This window comes from Anomalospiza imberbis, chromosome 3, assembly GCF_031753505.1.
Source record: "Anomalospiza imberbis isolate Cuckoo-Finch-1a 21T00152 chromosome 3, ASM3175350v1, whole genome shotgun sequence".
NCBI lineage: Eukaryota > Metazoa > Chordata > Aves > Passeriformes > Viduidae > Anomalospiza > Anomalospiza imberbis.
The window spans coordinates 11,813,411-11,840,417 of record NC_089683.1 but is presented as its reverse complement, the minus strand read 5'-3'; the positions used below and the strand labels follow the sequence as shown (position 1 = coordinate 11,840,417).

The 27,007-nt window shown below is 36.2% G+C and overlaps 2 protein-coding genes across 2 annotated transcripts in view; both read right to left on the bottom strand.

The window, feature by feature from the left end:
* SMC6 (structural maintenance of chromosomes 6) overlaps positions 1-27,007 on the bottom strand; it is a 283,990-nt gene that overhangs the window by 122,485 nt on the left and 134,498 nt on the right. The gene's annotated exons all lie outside the window — the stretch shown is intronic.
* On the bottom strand, positions 1,647-10,958 carry RAD51AP2 (RAD51 associated protein 2). The gene is made up of 3 exons (XM_068183414.1): positions 6,880-10,958; positions 5,188-5,280; positions 1,647-2,542 (listed from the first exon to the last, which is right to left on the bottom strand). The coding sequence occupies exons 1-3, from the start codon at positions 10,922-10,924 to the stop codon at positions 2,424-2,426; spliced, it is 4,257 nt and encodes a 1,418-aa protein (XP_068039515.1). The 5' UTR covers positions 10,925-10,958; the 3' UTR covers positions 1,647-2,423.

Below are 27,007 nucleotides of genomic sequence, written 5' to 3'. Positions count from 1 at the left end.
TTCCCAGGCATAGCAAATTTTACTATAAGGCAGAATAAAATTGCCCAAATATTTCAAGGAATAGTTTATCCTTCAGTTTCAGAATTACCTATTTGAATGTTCATTACAAGTACGCTTTGGTGGGGTCACATCATCTCCATATATTACTTTGTATTGAAGTAATTCTGATTTCAGAATGACAAAGACCATTTTCTTGGGTCTGTTGGACACAATGGGTTGTAAATGCAGAAGTATATCTCCCAAATCTTAAGAAATCCTCCTACTTTAAACATCAACCTTTAGAAATATGACCTAAGAGAGCTACTGATAAGACATCGTGCCTGGCAGCCAGTTCATATCTGGCAGCAGTCAAGAACTGTTTGCCCATCTGTGAGGACAAAACTCCAGGGGGACCTTCCAATGCCTATAGACCAGCTCCCCTTGCTCCGGGCCAGCACACAATAAACAACACTCAGCTAAAGATTTATGATCAGCTTCTTCTTGCTGGGATCCAGAGAAACTTAAGTTGATACTTCTTGCAAAGCACTGAGAACCCAGAATGCCTCTACGCACCCTTAGCTGATATTTAGATGTTGCTATCTACCATAGGCCCTCAAGCAGCTCCACAGTGTCACCCTGCCAAGTTACCCTCTCTGAGACAGACATGTCTGCTGCTGATGGTGAAGGTGCAAAAGTCATCCATCCATCCATCCATCCATCCATCCATCCATCCATCCATCCATCCATCCATTCCTGTCCAGCTGCTGCCTCATTTGCATACTCCCAAGGGAGTTGTCTAATGACCCTGCCCTTCTAGGGGCTGCTTCTTAACATGTGTCCCATTTGTCCATTTGTTTAGCCCTTTTAAACTTTTCCATAAATTAGTTATACTGATGAAGGATAATGTATTGTCCAGAACTATGCTTTCAATTAGCATGTACAGTTTTACATTACCAAATTTTTAGTGGGAAAGTAAGCAACTTTTCTTGTTTAAAATTACATTAAAATTTAAATTAACATTTAAATTAAAATTTAAACCAGGTGCACACAATTTATTGTACCTTTTGGACAATCTGTGGTCAACAGATCAGTTTAGAACCTCTTATTTTAGAACCAGCTGTTCCTAGAAACAAATTTTCATCTGAGATTCTTACTATTTCATACAAAAGGAACTATGAACCAAATTATAACTCCTTTTCTAGATTTTATTGTTTCATTGATTTCTCTCAATATTGTGGACTGAATTTTTTTTCTTATTGGGATCCTTATAATATAAACATACTGAAATGCTTACTATTACATATGATATATTCTGAATGTCACTGCTAAAGAAATTAAACTTTGAAGTTACTTAGTCTTTGCACTGGTGCTAGAGATTCTATAAAAGATTTTATTTGCAGATAAATTCCTTATCAGTTCAGCTTGCTCAGTTTCCTTGTGTCAGCTACAACCATCTATTATTATTTTTGTAGGGGTTTATCATCATTCCATCACTGTTCCGTAGCACTTTTTATCCTGGAATACTCTCTTATCCACTGCAGGGTGAAATATTCTCTGTCTAAACAACTCTGTGCAATCACAGATGGCTTAAAGCTTTCTTCTGAATGCCTGTTATTAGATTACTCTTGTTCTGACACTTCAGAAATTTTTTTCAGACTTCACTCAGGTTTGTTTCGTGTTGTGCTTTTATTCAGTTGAAACTGCCTCTATTCTTTATAACAGAAATAACAGTATAATAACAATTAGATGTCCCTAACCAAAATCTGCATGCTTCAGAGCATTCCAAGTGTCCCCATTTCTCAAGATACATGATCTTCAGAATTTATGCACTGTTATTTTGCCTCCATGATGTATGCAATGGAATCAGTACCCTCAGAATGAGACAATCTGTCTGTAGCATTTATAGCTTTATTCCAACTCTCTGTCTAATGGGACAAGGACATGGAACTGGGAGTACCTCAGAGGAAACTGCCACTGCAGCCTAAAACACAATCTTCCTTTTAGCAATCTAAACTTAACTTCCTGAAATTCTCTTCTACATCACTCTAAACATTTGTAACAATTCTCTTTAAAAATACTTTCTGAGTTTTTAAAACTACATAAACACACAGAGGATGGATGTGTGGATGTGACAGAAAATTTCAACTGTATATTTTAATAGATGAAAAATACATGACAGATTTTATTAATATTACATAAACTTTAAAAGGAATTCACCCTTCCATTAAAACTTCTACTAGTAAACATTCATTATAAATCCCTTTGCTATCAAGTATTCACAGGAGTATTTCTAAATAAATCACTAGCAAATACTGAAATATTAATATCTAAAACCCCCTTAAACCACAAAGATCAAAGTACCAAGAAAATTAACGTTAAAACATTTCAACAGTTTTCAAGCAGAGTGATCCCAGATGTGAAGGCTGGTAAAAGAATCCAGGAAGTCATTTCAGATAAGGATGAAGCTTCTTTGGCCGAGCCTTTCTTGACAGCCCAATCCTGATGGGGCCCTTGCATGTTTTAAGAGGCTGTACTCTTATGACATCATGAGACAAAAAGTATCCTATATTTAAAAGAAAGAATCAAAATGAAACAGACCCAGAATTCTGTATGATATAGACAAGAATGACATCCTGACAAGATAGATAAATTAGACCAATATTAATTAAGCAATCCTTTACTTCATCCTATCCCACCTCCATTCTGCTGCAGAGCATCTAACAGATTCTTTTGGGTTGAGAAGGAAATGCTTGCAGCTGTGTCATGTGCAGATTCCCTCTGATTAGAATAATCTCCAACCCAACATTACATAACTTTCCTAACAGACTGCAAAGGCTCACAATTTGATACAAGTTAACATTTCAGGACAGAGTGGACAAACTGAGGTGAATACACTTTAATACTCACAATTAGTCTGATGTCTTGCCCTGTGCCTCTCATTTTCCATAAAGCAGGATAGGAGGATGTCTATTTTCTGTTCTACATTCTATTAGGTAAAGTATGCACCATGTAGTGATCTCTAGCACTGATCAGTGTAGTATCAGTCATCCTTTAGAAGTTGTTCTGTTTTGCATAAAATAATACTCACTGGGGCAGATTAGAAGACCCATGACTTTGTTAAATAGAGATTAGGACAATTCATCTGGAAGAAGAAGGGGTCAAATTTCTCAAGATCTTTTCCAGTTCTATTCTGCATCATTCTATGAAATGAGGAAGCACTGAGCAGTTAGCTAGAACATCAAATTGTGTGTGTATAAGAGTTTTAGGTATTCAGCTGGTATCCTAGTAATGGGAGAGAAAAATTTCTCTAAGCCTTTTAAAAGAATTTTGAATGGTGGGATGAGAAAAAAAAATCCCAAAGTTCTGTTCTTAAGTCAATGATGAGACAGCAGTGCTGCTATATCTTTTCTAAGACTTGTAAGAGCCAGCTAGAAGAGGAAAGGCATGAACTGAAAGTCAGTCAAGTGTTGTGGGTTTATAGGTAGCCAGGAAAGCATGGTTGTTAGTCACAGTAAACTCTAAAGCTACTGGAGTATAAATCTTCTTGTCCCACCTAGGTATCTCCTTTCCAAAGCAGTCACAGGTCCTGTGACAAGATGTGATGGCTCAGAATCCTACTGAAAAATAGAGGGAGACAGTCACACATCAGCATAGCTTCTGACATTAACTCCTATCAGTACAGTAAGTATAGTATTTCCCCTGACAAAACCTGGTTTCAGAATAACCTCCAAGGCAATTTTCAGTGTAAATGGAAGAGAACTGTCTCTGCCAGTGTATCTCCCCAAGGAAAGACGATACTCAACTGTTTCCTATTTGCCATAACTGAGAAGGATGATGAGGGGAACATTCAACTTTTTCACATTCTTCTACTGGAAGAATACTAGGTTCCTGTTGATTCTGACAAAACTGGGAAAAAAGGTATAAAATGCCCTAGAAATATGCCGCTGCCCTAACAACCTGCACAATTCCTCAGCAATCATGGAGGAAAAAAGGGGATGCTCATTGCTAAGGACTCTTCCTGAACATTTCTGGAGAAGCTCAGATGGGAATTTAGAGAACACGAGGAAGCAATGTAAAGGAAATAGACATAACAGCAATGGGGAAAACATCTAATTTCCTTTGTCCTTAACCCTGCAGCACAAAACAGCAGGGAAAGAAGAAAAGGAAAAACATCCAGGTTCAGTCATGGGAGGAACAATGTTTCACTTAGCAAGTTTCAATCTCATCTGAACAAGATTTCCAAGAAGATGTTAATATCAACCTCCTTGGTATGTTATGTACAATACAGCATTCTGGAATCAGAATTTCCCTAAGCAATAACAATACCTACTATGTAAGTCAGAAACTAGAATCCACATCACAAAAAATATAAAATCTGAAAGAGTAGTGACAAAGAGCAAATAAGTAAAGCAGAATTTTCTGTAACATTTTGCACTTGGTATATGAAATATTTGCACAAGTTGACATAACTTCAATAAAATATAGGTGAAAAGAACACCAGAGTTCATCTGTAACTGTTTTTCAGTCTCTTTATTTCCCAGAATGGCCTGAGTAAAGGAAACAGATTCTGAATTCTCAAACCAGAAAGTTGTGCAACAGTTTTAAGAGATGCAATGGGGAATAAAAGTAAAAATAGGAGCAGATGATTTCACTAAGTAAAGCAGAAGTTTATTTATAGTCTTTCCTTGACAAAGTTTTAGAATTTAATTTCAGAATAAACCAAATGCCTTGTTTTACTGTTTCCATATGTTGGAAAAACTGCCAAAACATGCTTTTTGAAATCCTAAAAGATCACTTTACAAAATCATTCTGAATTTCCTTCCACAATGGGTACAAAACTGCAGATCTTCAAAAAAAGGACAACGAATCATGTTGTCCCTGTAGTATATCTTGGCTATATTACAATGATTGGAGGCCCAAGGATGTTTGTTCCAAATGGCTCCAAAATAAGCAACAAAGGAAACCCCAAGTTGTTAAAGTTCTTTTCTTCTCTCCAAAGAACAAAAATACTCATCAGTATGGCTTGTTCTGTGAACCAAGCTGAAGACAAGACACTTTTCTAGTAACCTACAACTAAACCAAATGTAATTTCTATAGAAATAGAAATAAAAAGGGAAGAAAAAAATTACAAATGTTTGAGAAATAATAGACTAATAAACATTAGCACTGGGATTCGTGGTATAAATTGTAGAATAATGTAACTATTACCTCCTTCTTTGTGTAAATTATAGCTTTGTTCTTTAAAAAGCATGCCGGGTAGAAAAGCTGGATCCCATGTGTATGGATTTCTATAGGCTGCACCTAAATAGTGTTAAAACAAAAAAAATAAACACATTTAAGTTTTTTATTTGATTACTAGAAACAAATAATTAAGTTTGTTTCATCTAGTAATTAATTTGTGGTTCTTGTTGATTTGATTAAAACATGCATGTGCACACTACATGTAATGTTAACGAAGCCACAAAGTCTCATTCTCAGAGGCTTGCAAAATGTTGCTTCTACATCTCATGAAGTTCTCATTTGCATAAATGCAATAGTGCAGTTTTTGGTCCTCTGGTGACAAATCAGTTGCTCCACTTGGATCTTCTTATTCCAGGCTTAAGCAGAAAAGTGATCACTTGCTGAGCCATTTTCCCAGTATCTGTTAAGTTTTCAGCTCTGCAAGGCATTCAGGTGTAACTTGCTGCACATTTTATTGTTAAAGCTCTACTGAACAGAATTCCTTCTGGGATTTTTCTGTGACACTTTAACAATTTCTTCCCAGACACTACTTAATTTCATAACCCCTCTGAAATATTCACTTTATAAATTTAGAGCCAAACCACTGAGAAATTTAGCTCTGATGACAATTTTGAGATAGTTGCATTCTCATCAGGTAATTTACCAAATGTGACCAAAGCATAAACCTCAGCGATTTTGTTTGCAGCTGTGAGAACTCATCACTCCTGCAAACTGAATTTCAGGTCCAAAATCTGACAAATGCACAGATTGAAGAGGTTTTTTTTATTGTTTTTTGTTTGTTTGTTTTGTTTTGTTTTGTTTTGTTTTGTTTTTTAATAATTTACTTATCACTTTTGAGTAATTTATACAAGAAGGTAGAGCATTCTCCAGGTTTTCTTCCCAGTGTCCTTCCTCAACTCATTAAATACCTCTTGATTATCTAGCAAAACTCTTAGACTCTTAGAGTCTTATGACTCTAAGAAATCTTATGAATCATATTTCCCCGCATCCTATTTGTAATGGGGATTGAGCTTCTCTAGGGAAAATAATTTGAAAGTGCTAAAACCAGCAGCATCTAAATTTTGAACAAAGATAACTATACAAGTTATATGAGTTATATAGTTATATTCAAGATCAGGTTGGACAGGGCACTGAGCTATCTGATCTACTTGCAGACGACCCTGTTTGTTGCAGGGGGTTGAATTTGACGACCTATAAATATCCCTTCCAACCCAAACTATTCCATGAGTGAGTCTATGTCATCAGGGAAAGGAAACAGTTGTCTCCTTTGTAAACATTGTATCTTGTTTTAGTTGAGACTTTTTCTCTCTTTGAGCACGCATCTCAATGTGGTTTTGACTGTTTTAGGGAATTTAGGGCTCATTGTGATGAAATCAGACAAAATGAATAATCTGAAACAGAATTTACATTAATGCAGGTTTCAGCAAGCCTGGAGATGACCAGCTGAATTCTGAGCTACACCTGTTACATCACAGTGTGCAGTAGTGTGGGATGTTTTGGTTTTGGCTATTCATAGGCAAGTACATTTGTTCACCAAACTCTGAATTCCATGAAAACATGAAATTGTTTGAGTTGAGAAATATACCTTTAAAGAAAATCACATATTGCCTAATATTTAAATTTTCTTAATTACATAAAACAGTATTTCCATGTGCTTACCTTCTGCAGGAGAGTGCATCAATTCTTTGCTTGACATTCTTGAAATAGAATATTCCTTAGATACTTGCTGGTCTTCATTTTCATTTAATATCTTTTCATGTAATGAACTTTCATTAATGTCAGTCATGTGTTTTTCTTTTGTGGTACCACAGATTGGAGAAGAAATATGTATTTTACTTTGAGAGTCCCTTGCCATGTTTTCATCTATTCCCTCAGCATTATTTAATTCACAGTAAGTGTTGGGCAAGTTTGTTTCCAAACTAGATAAAATGTTTACATTTTCTTTGCTAATTTCATGAAACATACGTAGCTCTTCTAGCACTAAATCAAATTTTCGCTTTAGTTCAAATTCGTGTGTGATTTTATTTTCTAAGGGTAAATACTTATCTTTTACATCTTCAAGACATCCATTGTTCATTATGGATAAAGGCATTTTTAATTCCTCTTCTGCAGCAATGAATGTTTTAGATTTATCTTCTGAATATGACATAATCAAGTAATTCATTACAATCCCACATTGACTTTCATTAGTTACATGCATTTGTTCATAAGTTCTCTCTTCCTGTTCTTTTACATATTCAAGATGTTGTTTCAAAGTTGCTGGCTCTGAACTGCCTGTCTTATTCATCTGGCCTTGTAAAGCAAACTGTGCTGCTTCTTTAGCCGCTAATTGCAAGTATGTATCTGTCACGGCAGGACTGCCCGTGGATAGATACTGTACCATGGCAGGACTTGTTTCACTTGTCTTTTGTTTGTCTGCACTTGAGGAATTCCTGCAGTGCCCATCTTCACTTATTTCTCTGTTGACAAACGAGCTGCTATCCAGTGGCAAAGTGTCAGACTGATAAATATTTGAGGAACTAGGAAATAAATTTTCAGAAAATAAGTAAGTATTTTGGTTGTCTACTTTTTTATTTGCTAGGTGTGGGCTACAAGTACCAAAGTCTTTGCAATTCTCATGTTTGTTTATTTGTCTGTCTAGCAACAGGAGAGAATTATATTCTTCTGTGGTTGCTGTTGGCTGCTCAGATAGAATTAAGACCTTGTTTGATTCAACAGGCAAACACTGAATTTCTTTTGAACCAGTGACTGCACTTTCTTCACACAACCTTTTTTGGATAGAACTGTCTTGCTTTACAAGTGGGATCTGGTCAAAGTCTTCAGAATCAGTGGCTAGGGGAATTTTTTCATATGTGTCAAAAATAGAAAAAGATTTTTTATGAAGAAAATCATGACAATTCATCTGCAACTCTTTTGGATTAACACATCCTTTTTCATCAGCATTTATATAACTAGAGTTACCCAAATATTTTTTCGTGGTATATGTTATTTCATTAGTGACTTCATTTGTAGAAGTTATGCCATTTCTATATCCAGTTGTTTTGTGTTTCTTGTTTTCAAGAACACAAGGAATAGCTTTAAATAATTTTACATTAAAAGAACTATTAAGCCTTATGCTTAGTTTGTTCTTCTCCTTCTTTAGGGCATTTACTGATATTTTCTGATCTGTATTTTTATGTACCTTTTCAAATTTTGGTTGTGAATGAGCAGGAAAGTAACTCTGATATCTAAGATTGGCTCCTATCAGATACTGTACTTTTGTGATATTGCAGCAATAGAGCCTGTGTAGTGAAGAACTATCAGAAGAGCCCTGAAGCAAGATAAGGTATTTAGCAGGTAAAATTTGCTTTTTCATACTGTTTTTGTGACTGACTGACCTCAAATCAGTGGTAAACCCTTCACTCTCTCTGGATAAGAGGTGGTGTTTCCTGACATGTCTTCCCTTACATAATCTGCTTTTTTGGTTATGAAAGGGAGCTCCTCTTTGAAGGAAAGCATACTCTTCTCCACCTGAAGTTCTATAAAAGCATCTTTTCTGCCATCCATTCTGCAACTCAAAATCAGTGCTTTCCACAAACTTAGAACTTAAAAATCCTGGATAAGTTTTATTTTCATAAGGAAATCCTGCAGTTTGCCTCCAAGAATTATCTGTGCATGAGTTTAACTGATTTTGCTTTCTGCCACATAAGGACTGTTTCTCTCCTCGCATAGACTTCCCCTCAGTTGTCAATATAGTATTTGTGCTACTGAAAAAGGAAGCAAGCATTTTCTTTAGTACCTCCACCTTCAGATGCTTTGAAACAACAGCCAGCAAACACATGAATATTTTATCATTGTGGTCCCTATTTATAGAGCTCTTTACCAACTCTTGAGCATCACACTGCTCTTTTAATGTGTCATGGCAATGAGACCAAGGTGTAACACTGTCATCCTGACACGTGGCCATATCTTCATGGAAAGACTCCGTCCACATCCTGACCCATCCAAACAGCATGTTTTGAAATGAAAACTTTAATTTGAACATTTCCTTCCCCATAAATACATTGCAACTTGCTCTCTCATCTGGAAAATCCTGCACAATAATGCAAGGACAATTACTTTTAAATGCAATATTTTTTGTTGCATAACTTTGGAAATCAAGTATTTCCATTGTGGAGAGTTTTGATTCTGCTTCATACAAACAAATAGCCCGGTTGGAATCATGCACACCACAGTGTACGTTTAATTTATTTTTCTCTAATGCTTCTGTTGTTACTGGAATACTCATCTGCATATGAAACATTCCCGCATTCTCATTAGTGCTCTTCCTCCTCCTTCTCTGCAAAAGATCATTAGAGCTGACACATTTCTCATTCTGAACATTTTTAGCACTAATGTAAATGTGAATCTTTGACTTCTGGTCATCATCACTCTCTGAATTCTCCATTATTTTATCTTTGAAGTAATTTTCAGCAAATATTTTATTATATTCAGTGTTAGTGTTGTTGCATCTGAAATATGTTCCAGATACTTCTCCTTCTGCCAAAGTGCTGTGCTCCTGTTTGTTAATTGGGGGGCAATTATTTTCTTTAAATTCATAACCAACAGTTGAAGCTTTTACACTGCTTTTATCATTTTGCATTTTTTGTTTCCCTATCTCAGATATTTTTTGCACACCGTGTATCTGTTTAGAATGTATTAAAGATGGTTCACCTTCAAAATTCTTCCAGTCTGTTTCCCTAAAGTTAGTTGATGATTGTTTACTATTTATTTTATTTGAAATCCTAGGAAATTGAAAATTAGGGATTTCCAGGGGTTGCATTCTCTTAAGAGGTTTCAATGTTCGAATTATACACATTGAATTATTTCTCTCTTTACTATTTTCTTCTGCAGTAGTTTCCTTATCGCAACTGGAATAATTTTTATCTTCTGCAGAACATACATTTTTCAGAAATTTGCTTTTTTTATTTTCTATGCATGAAAACAAAGAACTTGTTCCACTCAAAAATGGAATTTGAAAAAGCTGGTATCGCTGCCACTTTTTATTGGAGACAGATTTTTGACTTAACAATTCTGTCTGAAACATGTGTCTGTTTAATGATGTAAGTGAAGAATTTTGTTTGAGCTCATTATCCTCATTTCTTTTATTATTTTGTTCTATACTGTTGTTCTGCTGCACTTGGGGTGGCTTTAGTACCGGTAGATTTTGACATGTGTCAGCAGTGCTCGACACATTGAGTAGCTCTGTTTCAAGGGGCTGTCTACCTACATTCAGGGAAATGTCATCTCCTATAGGACTTTGGTCTTCATTTTCAGGACTCCATTTTTTGGTGAATGCTTCATTTGCTGATACTGTACATGCTAATTCATTACTACAAGCCTTAGAACTGAAAAACTCTCCCATACAAGTTTTTCTTCCTGTATCACAGCTCTGTTTTTCTAATGCCCAGTTGTTTTGTCTTTCTGACAAATAGAGGAGTTCATGTGGTGATGTTTGGTCCTTGCTCCCACAATGTCTGCTTTGTTCTAGCTTTTGATGATTCTCTTTCTCTCTGATTTTTTGATCACTTTCTGCTTTACTTCTCTTTGTATAAAGGTAACATTCAGTTTCATCTGATGATGCAGATAAAAATCTTTTGGAATATGTACTTTTCATGCTCAGAAAAATAAGTACTATATTTGCAGAGACAGTCCTGAAAGCTAAAAATATTAAAGTTTTAGGCATAAATTGTATCTTAATGATTTCCAAACTCTGTAAGAAAAAAAAATCAATAATTCTATAATCTATGGAATCTATTGCAACATTTATATTTGCCACATATACATTTCAGACCTGAGACAAAGGTGGGATCACAGGACAACATTTAAAGCCAAGATCTAGAACTTAAGAAAAAAAATGGTTTACTAAAGTTGTGGATTTTTGCAAAAATAAAATGGATATTTTTATATGATGACAAGTTAAGGAGATGAATTGCCTTTTCTAATGCATTTGTTGCACAGTATTTTTGCCAAAAAAAAAAACCCTGAATACTGAGAACAAATACAAATAAAGTAATAGCCACTGATTAAATCCTCTAAATCTGAGAGTAGATCCTTTCAAACTCTTACAATTTTAATTGTTAAAAGAGATTTCCACTCCTGTCTTCACTGTGTGCCAAGTTGTAAAGTCCAATTGTGGGACAGTTTATCAAAAGCTCTTGGCTATTCCAAAACACTGTATCAGGGTTTATCCTCACATGCAGAGAGGCAGTGCTGTTGCAGGTACAAATCTGGGCTGTTAAATGTCCTGGTACTGGTGATGTTTAGCGCATGTTTCTTCAAGGTAAATGTACTCATCAGCTTCATTTAAAAAGTGATCTGCCTCGTGTGAAGAACATAATTTGAATTAAATTCTGTATAGTTATTGAGAGGATATATCACACTTGTATCAGCCTGCCTCGTCAATGTCTCTGAACAACCCAGTCACAGCGCAGAGCTGACACATGAGACACGACAGGAACACGTTCAAAACCTTTCATTAACTACATTATTAAGATAACTAATTTTCTTAACCAGGACTGCAAGATTCGGTAATCACGTACTGTTCCTAACTTGACAGATTTACTTTTTTAATGGCACAGGAAAATCTACTTTGGCAAGGAGCACACCGACTGAGGGATATACCTGTAAAATGAATCCTCACGTTCGGGGCTTTTCCGCCTCCCTTAAGGCAGCTCTGACCCTCCCTGAGGGGTTCCCCTCGCTGCAGTGACAGGACTCCCCCGTCCCGTCACCGAGGTGGTTTCCCTCCTGGCAGTCACCCACCTCCTCCCTCCCCTGGGAATTAGCGTGAAGGCAGCCGACTCTCCCTCTCGGTTTGTATAACCTCTTGTAAGCTTTCCCTTTTCAGCCTTCCGCAGTGTTTATCCGAGAGCCCCGGTCCCGCCGTGTGGCACTCGCCGGCGGAGCACCCCTCAGGGGCGCGGGGTTCCCCCGCAGCCAAGCTGCCTCCCCCGCCTCCTCCGCCCTCTCCGGGCGTTGTCTCCTCCCGGGGCTCGGAGTGCCCGGCGATCCCCTGCCCTCAGAGCTCGGGGCGCGGGATTGACCAGCTGGAAACCGGGAGGCGCGGGCCAGGGTCCTCCCGCCACCCTCAGGGGGCTCCGGCCGCTGCCACCGCCCTGGGCGGGAACAGCCTCCGAGGCGGGAAAATCCCGCCCGGCCGCCGTGAGGGGCGGCCCAGTCCCGGTGTTCCTGTCCCGGGGGAAGGGGCCGGCGGCTTCTCCTCGCCCCGGGCACCGAGCGCCCGGTTGGGATTCGTGCGCCAAAGGCTGCGGGTCGAGGCGCCCGGCGGCCGAGGGGCTGCGGCTGGGTTGGAAAATCCTCTATTTTTTGCCTAAGCAAGGCGTACCACGGAGCAGAGCCGAGCATCCCGACGCCGATTATTTCCGCAAGCGGTGTTTTGCCAAACTCCCTGATTCCAAAAGTATGAGGACCTACGTGAGCAAAAGGTTGTGTCCACGTTCCTTTCCAGAGCAGGCATCGCATCCCTGATCTTTCTTTTCACCGTATCAAGCACTGATGCACCAAGGACTTTATTCCCAAAATAAGCAGTATCCATATAGCTCCGGGCTTCTGAAACATACATTTCCTCTCCAAACACTGCAATGTCCAAAGGGTTATTTTTCAAAGCTTGTGCTAAACTAGCAGGTCACTGTAATACCATTACAGATGGGCAATAAAAATAGAAAAGGGCTTGTTGCTGCAAATATATGTTTTCTTAAGGTTTGTCGCCCATACTACAGTGAACAAATCCACTGAAGCCCGACAGATCCATTGTTCCTGGTAGTGAATGTTAATCACAGGAATTGTATAGAACTGAGCCTTAAAATAGCTTTCTCTTTAACAGTGCTGCTTTTATAAGCAAAGCCAGTCAAATATCTGCTTCTAATACTTAAAAGCATAATGAAATAATCAATCTTTATTTAACAAGATATAGATCCTATTAAATCAAGATTACATACAAATCTTAAAATATTTAAATTACCATATGGAATGAAGATCATCATACAGAACAGAAACAGGATTTTAAGGTGTGTAAGAGAGATTCACCATGCTGCTTATGTTTTATACTCCTGTGTGTTGGAATAGCATCTACTATGCTGAAGCATTGTATTTCTCTGAACAGAAATGCTGGAGTTTTCACCACTCTTTCTAACATACTCTGAACAGAATATTACCCTCCTCTCCCACCTGCCTACAGTCCCTTAGTGCGTTTGGCAAGTTGCAAGTAAATAGGAGTCAGTTTAAAATTATTCAGGTGTTTGGCCAGTTAAACCAAACAGAATTACATGAAAAATAAAGAAAACTGCTTTTTCTTGCATCTACACAACTATAAATCAAAGTTGCTTATGAGACTCCATCCAGCTGTTCCACATCCATGGCTTACTTTGCTACATATGACTTAGATATCCAGCATAAACTGACAGACTTACAGTGGAGCATATCTTGCATGCTCTGCACTTTGCAACTCATGAAGAAGATTTATTTGTAATGCTTGTTTACTTCTAGTACAAATTGGGTATAGCATATTTTTTGTAATGGAGTAGAAAAAAAGACATAATTGCTTTCCCTACTACTTGGTGCAATTGTATTTTAATAGGATGTAAACACCATGCTTTCATGGTAGAATTTTGCTATTTTCCAACTGTTACTTTCTTTCAACTCTTATACTGTGTTTGCAAGTTGATGAAGTGGGTTGTAGAGCAGTCTCTTGACAAAGTCATCAAAGAAATTTTGGGTACTGATGCAGCAGCCAACTCCTTCCCTTCAAACCATTATTTAAAACTCTTACAAAAGGTTTTGCAGCTGTCATTCTCTTTTATATTTTTTTTTCTTTTATTGAAAACTAGCAAAGAAAAGCATTGCAAAATATTTAAAAGAAAGGTCAAGAATATTTTTTTTAAGTTAAATTAAATGTCCACAAAGACAGCACCAAAACCAATTATGCTGTTCAATGTGATCTGTATGACACTAAATTCTGACAATCTTGATTTGTCAAGTGAAACAGTGCAATTTGGCTCAAGTCCTTTGTCTCAATTTAGCTGTGCTGGCTTAATGACTGCAGCCTTGTGCTTGGAATTCATTGTGAGTAAACTGCCTTTTCAGAACCTGAAATTTCAAGGCTGAAGGATTGTTGTAATTCATCATGTTTGTATCATGCACTGTAATGCTAATATTTCCACCCTGAAAGCAGTTCACCTTGTAACACTGGTTTATCAAAGGTCATAATATTCCAAAGGGAATTTCCTGTTTGGCTAGGAAAAGGTTCAATTTGATTCTAGTTTTATGAACAGGACATTGGTCATCAACCATATGAAGTTGCATTTTATAATTTACCTTTTTGGTCATATTACTGACACTTTACACAATTGCCATTATAATTAATTAATTATTAAAAATATTCATTTAAAAACTGGGGTATGAAAATACTTCCAACCTTTTCTATCACAACTCTTCTATCTGCATCCTGAATACAAATGTATCCTATGTATCCATGTAATTTTGAAATGGCTTAAATAAAAACTTTAGTCCTTTCTTCTGTGCCAGAGTATTTCACATTGTCCCAAATAATTAATACTGACACACTTTTTTATTGGTAATAAACCTTATATTTGCTATAATAGAGGTAGAACCTCCTCTTTACCCCAAGTACTTTAAATAATAAGGAAGCTAATGTTTTTTTTCTGTATGCATTGCAGGTATTAATTCCATATTCCTAACAGAGTATCCATATTGATTAAGAAAGAAAAAACATCATGTGGAAGATACTTGGTGTTACGATCAGCTTCCATGTATATGCAAGAAAGAGTCCTACAGTGGTTCAGTGATATGTTAGGCCTTCCAAGCTGGGTCTGGAATAAAACTGCACTGAAAATCACAGACTCCCTGAAAAGTTATTTAGTACAAGTTTACTTACAGTTCAGTAACGTTTCTTGAGATGCTATTATTTTAATATTTCCTCCCATTTTCATTTTTTCTGTCTTTATAAGCCCTTTTATGACCAACACAAAAGTAGCTTTCGTAAAAGAAGGAAGCTGTTCCATAAATCTTTTCTTTTCTTGTAGGTCTATACAAAGCTAAATTAAAAGAAAAAATATGCTGTCAAGTAAAGGAGTTTTAAAATTATGTAGAATATGAGCTTAAATGTGAAGATAGGACTAGATTTTCCCCTATGTGGCATTTTACATTATTCCAATTGATTTTCAACTCCCACTTTATTGCCCCATCTCACAAGGTCTTTCTACAATTCTTCACATGTAGTTCTCATTTTTACTCCTCTAAGTCCATATCATCAGGAAACTTTATTACCTCGATATGCATTCCTCTTTCCAAATAATTTGTGGATGTGTTGAATTCCTTTCTGGACTAGAACTGGGACATATAAGAAAAAGCATTGTTCCAGAAGCTTGACACAACCCAAGTACAGTACTTTTGCTATATATAATTGGATTATGGAACAAAGGGTGTGAAGAGATTCAGAAAGCATTGTGTCTAAAGCTGAGAGTAACAGGGAATTACAAGACAAAGCCCCCTCTTTAACTTTCGGGAAAATGGCCCACACCACCTTCTCCCTGCACTGGTCTTCACTGTTGCCTGACTACCACAGTGACCAGCTCTGATTTCCAGTGGGGATAGGCTCTAGTGTTGCTTTCAAAGGGGGTTCTCTTACATCTTGAGGGAAATGAAATGAACATGCTTAAAAGGTGTTTAGGAACTTGAACCAGTTCTATTGAACTGGAGGGTGAATCATGCCCATCCATGACCCCTTTATTTTGTCCACTGCAATGAAGTCGCTGCTTGACTGCCTCGTCCTACTCATTTGACAGCTGTCAAGTTCAATAAAAATTGCTGTTTATTGGACTTGATATTTTGGACACATTATCTTTCACCTGATCATACTGTTCCATTGCTGTCACCATATCATTCTCTCTTATATGAATCTGTACATCTCAAAGATGTTTTCATTTTCCAGCTGAAATACCTTGTTTGCAGTTTAATTTTAAAGCAGCAAAAAAAAGGCCCTTTGTATACAGAACATTAAACACAGAAATATAAATGTTCTGCATCAAATTTTATTTGTTACTTTCCAGCTTCTTCATAAAGGGCAGTGAAAACAGTTCTGCCTGCCAGACAGTTCAAAACCTGTTTGTTCAAAGTCTGCAGTGCTGCTGAATTCAGGTCACACACATCTAGAGGCACTGAGATGCGGTGTTCTTTCTTTCACGCTAGCAGGGCAATTAACTCAGTCTATATGATCCCTAATCCTATTTTACTTTTGCTTTAGATACTGCATAAAATGTACAGGCAAGTTCATAGAGCCACAGAAAATTTCATTTGGAAGGGATCTCTGGAGATCATCTGGACCACTCTGCTCAGAGCATAGCCAGCTTTCAAGCTGCATATAGCTTCAGTCCTTTATCATCAGGCTGCTTGGGGCTTTTCTAGTCAAGATCTGACTATTGCTAGGGTTAGAGATTCCCCAATGCTTCTGGAGTGCTTGCTTCTGAAAGCTGGTTATAGTACTAAATTTTAAGTAATCCATATTCTCTTTTCTACTGTTGTTCTCTTCTTTTACTCTATGCTGATCACATCTGGACTAACTAAACCACATGTAATACATGAGAAATACACATAGCTTTTCTCTCAGCCTTACAGAATTAAATATTTCTGATCAAAAGTTTTTTAAGGATAACAGATTACCTTTAAAAAGCAACTCTTTTTCTTTAAACACATCATGAAGTTGTAAAATATCTGGACTTATTTTGCTCTTGAATACTCTTTACAGCTAATAAGTTACATTTCAGAATCAAATAGTAAAGTTTAGTATTAGCCATAACTGCTTGTCAGTAGTTCTTTATCCCCTTGGAAATGAGCCTGGTAAACAACAAACCTGGTGCCATTTCTGCCATTACTAGGCAGGTCTATTGTAGAAGTTGCAGGGCTTAGCTGCTCAAGCAGCTTCTCAGACAAGTGGAGCCATTCAAAAGGTGATAAAATAATGCAGAAACTCTTGGGAAGTACAGTTTATGTTGGGAGGTCTGCAGTGTAAAAGTTTGATCTGCACCCACAAAATGCTCCTCCAAGGCATATAATCACAGCGCAAAATATCCACAGGGCAGTGGAGGAGTTTCACAAGGCACTCTCCCTACATCCATTGCACCTCAGTTCCTGTATTAAAAAATGGACAACTAACATAGATATTCTACTGCCTTAAGGCAATAAAAACGTTGCAGGTTAATTACTTGGGTCCCTAAACTCTCACACAAAGGTATTTGGCAAAAGCGTAATATGCATTGTTTCGTGATAGTTTGGGGCTGTATCAGAAACAGGAAAATAATAAACTCTTCTAGTTCTCTTATCAGGGGAATTCTGAAGTCTTGTTCTGCCACTTCCCATCTAGCTTCTTAAATTTATCCAGATTATAATATCTGCTTTGTTGGCAAGAACAGATGAAAATTAAGTGTGTAAGATGAAAGTGCCTTTTGAAGGAGAATGTAAAAAACTGAAGTGCACTTTTGAGAGCTGCGTATTTAGTTTACCTTTGAGCATTGAACTTCATATGAAAACAAACTGGTGAGCCTGACAAAGCCTTTATTTTTTCTCTTTTTATTTCTGAAAACCCTGTGCTGAGAACTATGCTGTTTGACATACTCATAAATTACTTACTATGTAAGAAAGATCACAGTTATTGGAGGTACTCAAACAGTTGGAGGTGGTTGGAAAGAATCCCAGAATCATCTTCCAATATTAAACAACAGCAAAATAATAAACTAGATTGATTTCATTATTGATAAATGAGAGTTAATATAGAAAAGAAATATAACTCTGTCTTTACAGGTACATTTAGTATATATTTATTAGCTACTTACTACTCTGAAAAAAAGATATGTGGCATTCTACAGAAAAATTCTGAAAATGTAATTCAGCATTCACAAGCAGTCAGAAAAAAAAAAAAAAGAGAAAAAAGTAAGAAATTATTGGGAAAATTATATTTATTAAATCCACAGTATGTTCAAATCTTTAACAGTGAGTTGCACTCCAGTCATTCCACCTTTAAAAAACCCAAATGAATAGAATTGGAAAATGTAGAAAAAACAACAGTGATGATCAGTGTAAAAGAAGTTTCCTATGGAAAAAAGAATATATACTTTATCTGAATATATAACTTTTAACTGAAGAAGAGAGATCATTAGTAATGAAGAAGATATGGGTCCACAAAATCCTTGATAGCATAAAACAGGGAACAAGAAAAGGAGTATTCATAGAGCTGAAGAGAGTCCATATCGGACATTAGTCAGGTCAGTCCAGCCCAGCATCCTGACAGCAACAAAAAACTCAGGCTCATGTAGACAGGGTAAGATTGGGTTCAGAATGTACATCTCCCAGGAGGCCTCAGTCTGCAACCATTTCTAGTTTAGTTACTGCCTACATAGTCAGGATTTCCATGGATTTCTTTCCTGTATTCATTAGAGAGATATAGAGATATCAAGTTGTGGTTATTCCGCCTGGAGGAAGGAAGGCTCTGGGCTGACCAAATGCATATTCAGATATTTCAGTACCTGAAAGGAGCCTAGAAGAGAACTGGAGAGGGTCTTTTCACAAGGGCATGTAGTGATAGGAGATGGGGCAATGGCTTTAAGCTGGAAGAGAGTAGGTTTGAGTTAGATATTAGGAAGAAAAGTTTTACTGTGCGGATGGTGAGGTACAGGAACAGGTTGTCCACACAAATTTTGGATGCCCCATTCCTGAAAGTGCTGAAGGTCCAGGTTGGATGGAGCTTTGAGCAAACTGGTCTAGTGGAAGGTCCCTGCCTATGGCAGTTTGGGTGGATCTAGATGATCTTTACTCCCTTCCAATCCAAACCATTCTATGATTCTATGTTTTCTTTCCAATCTCTCTTTAATTCCACATAAACTTTTAGCACCTACAACATTTAGGATCAAAGAACTGCTCTTCCAGCTTAACGTCAACAATTTTACAAAAAGTTCCTTTTCTATTCACATGGAGTCAGTGCTCTGCTTTACCACCTTGCTGTCTTGCATTAGAAATACACAGTGAACACTCAGTCTCTACAAAACCCTGACATGCTATTCATGTTTCTTAGACGTCTATCACATCACGATGAGTCTATTTACAGATTGAAGTAGAGCCTTATTTGGTTGATCCCACTACAAGAAAAATCCCACACCTTTGATAATCCCTGGTGCCCTTCTCTGAGCCATTTTAAATTCTACCATATTGTCTGTAAGATGAGGAATCAGAAGTATATATAAGGATAAAATTGCAGGTGCTTCACATATTTAAGAATCTGCATATTAATATTATTTAATTTTGAGGTTTATTCTTTTCCCAATAATTTTTAACTTTTAGCTTGATTTCTTGACTGTTGATGATCACGGACATTTTAGCTGAACCATCCATCATAACTTGAAGAGCTGGCTCCTCTGCAGTAAGGGTCATTCAGAGCCCATCATTTTAAATGTGAAGCCAGGACTATTATTTCCTCTCTGCTGCATTTTACATTACTTCAAACAAAATTTCAACTCCCGATTTCTTGCCCCACCTCACGAGGTTTTTCTTCAGTTTTTCACTTGTGGTTCTCTTTTTTGCTACTCTAAACTGGTCAATATCATCAGCAAACTTGATCACCTTTCTATGCATTCCCTTTTCCAGATCATTTCTGGATTAATCAAATAAGGTATTCCTTGCAGGACAAGAACTGGGACATATCACAAAAATCACTGCTTCAGAAGCTTAGTACAAACAAAATATAATACTTTTCATATATAATTAAATTGTGGAACTCATGGTAGCATGCAGTTATGAGGATCAAAGATATGAAAGGTTTAAAAAACAATTAACATAAATTCAGGAAAGAGACCTCCATAATATATTAAGCACAATGACTTGACTGCAAACTGAGATTAAAAAAATTGCAAAATGTTGACCATCAGAAGCAACAAGGTACTAAGTGAAGCATTACTTTATATTTGGATCATTTCTTTTACACTTCCTCTAAACACCAGCTACTGGTCAGTGTTGGAGACAATGTACTGTGCCATCTGTATCCAGGGCAAAGACAAACAACTGATCCACTATGGCCATTTTTACTTTTTATTTTAATTAGATACATATTTCAGATTGTTATCTATGTTTAAAAATTGTACTGTATTTTTACATTTTCAGAAGATACTGTGTGATGAAATATGCTACTAATGAAAGCTAATCAAGCCTAAATATTTATGAAATAATAAATGACTGGCCTTAAAAACTCAATGTCCATTATACAGGTTGAATATCCACCCCTTTTTAAATCTGTTAAATATTTTTGAATGAGTTCTTCCTTGCTTTTTTGATCATTCCTGTTTGAAATTTCCTGAAAAATGTACCTCTTTAGTGACAAAAAGAAGATCTGTTGATCTTTCAGCAGACAGAACAGAATAATAGTACATTTTGTTCTCATGATAGACAGTTTTGACTTTGAGAACAATTGACTGGAATTTGAAGAGCACACTACTCCACGGCAAATGTTTCAGAGGGAGCTTTCACTACATATTAACATCCCATAAGTTCTTCAAAATTAAAATCTCTTATTTGAACTTCAGAAACTGTTTCCTGTAATGGGATTGCAATTGAATAAATCTATTTTTTACCAAAATCTCTACTCCAAATTATTCACATGTGCAATCCATGGCTAAAGCTCTTCTCCAAACATGTTCCTCTGTTCCTATATATTAGCAGTGATAAATATTTTCTGAATTCTTTAATTCAGTGCTGACACCGTAAGGGAACAGGCACATTTTAAACAATAAATGCATTATTTTTCTTTTTTATTCTCCCTCACCTTCCTGATCTAACACAGAGTATTAGTTGTGAGCTGAGCATAATATGTGAGCATAAAACACATTTGGTAACGTACACCTTTTCATTAATTTAATATGAAACCAGTGGAAGGATATTGTGGCTTACTGTGAATATAAAATCGTCTATATTTAAAAATATGACTAAAAGATGAATGATGCAAATGAGATTGGCAAAGTTGAAACTCGCTTAACTTCCTTAAACAGGAACATTGTTGACAGTATTTGAGGAAACCATAGGTTACAATGATGAAAGATTCTAAATGGTTTATAATTAAAATCTAAATAGTTTTCCCTGTGAAAACACAATTCAAAATAATCTGTCAATAATAAGACTTTGACCTCATGTGCAGTATTAGTAAGGTGAAACCAAATGAGTTGAAAATGTTTTGTCCAGATCAGTTTTAAATATAGTGGATGTCTCTTAGCATCTTTTAAAGTTATCTTCATATGAATAAGATTGTCTAATTATAATAACACATATAAAACACTTTATATCAAAATGGATATTTTAATTTCTTATTGTGAAAGACTAAAAAGTCTTTCACAAAAAAAAAAAAACAAAAAACAAAAAACTAATATCATGATACATTAAGGAATGGGAATGATGATAAAATTGCTATATTGTCACCAGAGGACACAAGGAAAAACGACGCACCACAGCTTTGGTCACCATGAAGAGACTAATTTATTTTTTCTGACTCCAATCATTTATAGTTCTCAAAAGGTGCCAGTGGATTGGAAGGTGAACGTGCCACCTCTCCAACGACACTGGACAAAATACCATTCCATCAAATTTCTCCGCCTCTATTAAAGAATGCAAAACAATAGGTTGTTTACAGAAAGTTGCGTGAGAAAGTTCTCTACAAGAATGTAAATTCAGAAGGCTTTAGAAAATCCTAAGAAATCAGGGCGACACTATATGTCCATTCATATGAGCAATCCTTCACCTGTCAAAAACAAACACAAAAGAAATCAAAAGAAATAAACTCTAGATTCATTTTTAGGACATGAACAGTGTAAAATACTGGTTATACAACATTAAAAAAAATACATGATTCTGTGGTTTTATTTCTTTAAAACAAACTTTTCAACAGCAGACAATAGGTTATATATATATGTATATATTAAAAAATCACTGCCTTTGTCTCATTATCTTGAAAAAATAGCGGCCCTTTGTTCATGTACTTTCATGTAGTAGATGAGGCTCTCTGATATATACCATGAAATCACAGTGTAGCTAGAGTGTTAATTTAAACATGTCTATTTATTTACAAAAATCTTCTCCACAGGCACAGAAAAACACTGGAAGACAGGAAAAGTTGCTGAAGTAGACAAGCCCAGAGGTAAAAATGCCCAGCATCACCGCTCAGTTCCGCTCATCTCTTGAGTGGCCTGGATGGGAGTAAAGTTTGCAGTGGGAGCATATTTTCCTGTGATCCCAGGCATTCCTGGCACTGCTGTAAACTGCCAGAGTGTTGTGCCTGTGCTCAGCAAGCCCCAGGAATCCGGCAGAGTGCACAGGTAGGCTGCCTGCTCCTCTCCACTCTTTCACAGCAGGCAGTGACTTGATACAGCTGAAGGTCAACACTAGAAATGAGACATCCTAGCAACTGGTAAATGGTTTCCACACTGACTGCCTGCTAAAAAAACTCATAGACTACTTTGATTTAATAAGCAGTTCACTTTTAAATTCAGCAATTATTCTTTCTAATCTATTTTAATCTATTCAGGTGCTGCTAGTTTGAAAGAGACACAGAATTTCATTAATATACATGGTATGAATAGGGATCAGTTAATTATTTAAAACAGAATCTCCCTTTTAAAGGTTTTACACATTTAGGTCTTAGGAAAAATATTGGTGAAAGAAATGCAGAAAGAATTTAATGTCCTTTTTTAAAGAATATGAATCAGAAATTTGTGTTGAATTAAAGCCTCAGGGAGGAGTAAAATTCCTTAAGAACATGAAACCTTTTATTGGGGTTGGGGTTCACGCTGAATAACTGCAAAATGAGATAGTTTCTGGCTCCTGCTTGGCTCAGTCTTAAACATGGTCAGCTACCAACATGAGAAAGTCTGCAGGCATTTATTCTAAAGCATCTTGTAAAATGATCATCTGGTCTCACATAAAAGATTGACTAATTACATGTATGCTGGCTTTATACCTGTAAGCAATCATCATAGATATTTTTATATATCACAGTTTTGTAAATTTATTTGATTTTTTATGAGGTATTCTATGTGTAAACGCACATATACATTAAAAATGACACTCCAGTAAGTCTTTACAAAACTCCTTACGTTTAAGCCCAGTTTCAACTGTGGATAGAAATTAATAGAATCAACACGAGGAAAGAAATCTGATTAAATAGCTATGAAACAGCTCCTGTAAATATCGCAGATATTTTGTTAAACATCAACAAATTGGTAAAAGAGATCAATCCATAGCAAAGATAATTCCTATAGGAAGGCCTATTTCAAATAACTCAGCTGCCTGAAGAAAAACTAAGAGGGAGGTAAGTAGTCAGTTAAAACTTTCTAAACAAATTTTGTAAAGAAGATAATAAATCATTTAACACATGAAATTTGGCAGTAAATAATACAGCTTTAACTCCCTCTGTCTCTGTGTGTGTGTGTGTGTGTGTGTGTGTGTGTGTGTACTTGCATATACACACACAAAACATGTATATACATTAACCCACATTTAAACTGCCTGGCATATTTTGTGATTTGGTGATTCTCTGAACTCATGTGGACCATGAGATAAATTTCTCAAGAGAAGCAACAGAATCTCAGTTACACTACTGCTCATATTAAATTAATTGGGACAAAACACTTATTAGGACTTTCAGTAGTTTGAGATGGCATCAGAGTTAAGGAGGATGAATGCATCTCTTTTGCAAAGACAAATAATCTGAAACACCATATGACATTGAAACCTAACCACTGCTTTCTTATAACGTTGCCTCTGAAGGGGATCATTCTGGTAAGAATGATCTAGATTAAAATTAAATTCATCCAACTCAATATTGCTTTCAATTCTTTGCTGTTCCTGCTGTGATACAGTGTTGTGCTACAATGCACTGCCCAGTTAGTAGCAGCCTACAGTCATATAATAAAGAACTAGGGGCAATCTTTTTTTCACAGTGAGTTGATTTTAAACTAATGCAGCTAACTCCATGATTTTTGGTTCACCTCCCAAATTGCAGACACTGAAGGCTTCATTATTGAACTAAACAGCACCTGAGAATGACTTGAAATATGCTGACCAGAATGTTACACATCACATAAAAAATAATTATGGGGACAAAAATCATGATCATATGAAAATGGTCTGAAAATTGGAGGAAAATTATTAACACAGTATACAGTGCTGTAAAATATTAAATAAACTACCAAATTTTAAAAAAAGTAAATAGCCAGGTTGAAAATTAAAAAAAAAATGCACACAGCAAACATTTATTATTTCTATATTATTCCTAAATTGGATAAGCTAGCAAGTATGTGAATATTTTTCAATAGTCACCAGAGATATAGATATCACAGGCAGCCACAGACCAATAACTGTAACTAGAGAAGTTTAGAATGCTTATTTGAGACAACGGCTTTGCAAAGTATCTGCTGAATTTGTTTTAAGTGTTCTGGCTTGCTACATATTTATTTGTTTATGACAGCCACACCTGACTGTTCTCCCTTAAGCTTTGCTTACTTTTCCATCAATGCTGAAAAAGTCACAAGAGCAAGTGAAAATATTAAAAATCTCCTTTTATTGCATCTCAAGATACAAACATAAGATAATAAGCTGTATCTTAAATTTAAAATATAATAAAAACACAGTCACCCTTTCTCACTTTTTGATAGGACCATCTTCTGGGAGGAAGCAGCTGTTCTGGAAGAGGGAATGGAAAGGGGTTGCTCGGTGCAGCAGAGAGCACGGGACATTCCAGGGATGAAGGAGTAAACAGCGATGCAGGATGGTCAGAAAGGGACTTGAGGCAAAAGTCACAATGAATGGAAGTTTAACAACAAGAGGCACCCAAAGGGCTTCAAAAGGCAGTGGAAGGAATTCAGGGAGGCCCAGGGAAGAAGAAACACTTCAAAACAGAGTCTGATGTTTGGCTAAACCACCTAGGATGGTTCTCAAACATAAATGATTTTCAAGTGCTTAGTGTTTAGGGTTCTGAGAACACCAACCCTCCTTATCTTCCCCTCTTCATCTTCCCACATCAAACAAATAAATCAGTCCCCAGGAGCTCCTTGAGGCCTGACTGAGGAAAGGCTCATGAATTCTGTAGCAAGTACACATGGTGACAGGATATGCTACAGAACACTTCTTTTGAAGCTTAGCGGTTTTTTTAAATCAGATTTTAAAAAATCAGTACAATTAGTTCAGTATTAATATATTATTTTAATAAAATATATTATTGGTATATAATATATAATTATTTTATATATTAATATATTATTTTTATTTTTTATATAACTAATATATTATTTTAATAAATATTTATAAATTAGAATTTTCAGCATTACTTCAAATTAATATGCTGATACTACACAGCTGGTTTTTAGTGAGGCAGTACATTTTTCACCACTGAGTGTGAAAAATGGGTTCTAGATTAATGGTAAAGGTAAATATTTTTTCCACATATCTAAAACTTACTTAAATGTAAAACTCATTGAAACAGGAAGTTACAGAAATCACAGACATAAATTCCTTAATAATGACAAACTCATTACTAAGTAGTTTATAGCTACCTGTTGAGGTGTCTGATCCAGAGGTGCATTCCAGCTCTGTATGTTCCTTAACTTGAAACTACTACAAAGAGAGGGTTCCCTGTAAAAGAAACATTATGTAACTGCTTTGCTTTTGATATGATTTTCTCAAGCTATCTCTCTGATATCAGGCACAAGACCAGATGCTGTATGATGTATTTTGGGAAGAGAAGCAGTAGCAGGATTTTGACAAATCGAGATGTTGGCAATTAGAAAGGTGTGAGCAGAGGACTGCACTCATGTTAGGGGTTAACAGATGAAGGAAAAGATGACTTAACATTAGAAATTGAGAGATTTAATTGCAAATGGAATTATGAAATAAGTTTTCAATGTTTTGTTTAACATCTCTTTTCTCTGATGGTTCTTTTCTATCTGTTGGTACTGAACTGATTTTATGTCCAGTGGCCCACTTTCTGAGATGCATCTCTGCTCTTAGCAGTACATCCTGCTATAGTGATTATGGTTCAAGAGTGCTGATTCACTGATGTTCTCAAACCAAATTATATTAAAAAGTATTACCTCTGAAATAAAAACTATTATATGAAATCATGTCTCATAGTGCAGTTTAATTACACAAAGGTAACTATGTATCCACCAAGTTGTGAGTACATTTTGTCCAAAAGCAAGTAAACAATCTTCTTATTCTCCATCTACCCCTCCCACCATTTTTTAGTAGAAAATACATTCATATCACAGCATTGAAGTGTATTGTTAATCATACAGATCTATATGACAAACATTAATAGTAAAAATAATGACACAAATGAAAAGCCAAGTAAGATAATCTGGTGTCAAAAAAGGTTAGGTAGAATCTTGTTTGTTTTGATGTGTGCTAGTTAAAGTAAGAATTCCATTAGTAATAAATCTTGTAAACTAGCTGCAATTTGTGACCTTTTCCTCTATTTTTAATTTCATGATTTGCTACTACTTCTACAGTTGTGTTCCAATTTTTCCATGTCACCATTATAATATTTTAGCTAAGAACAATCACTCATAGATCAAATAAGCAAAGCCCTGTTGGAACATCTCAAGGCCATGTGACCAGTGTGACTTCACAGGAATTATTCTGTGTATGTAAAAGTTCTGCCTTGAGCTAAATGGCAGAGGAAAGCTATGTTTAGGACATTTGTAGA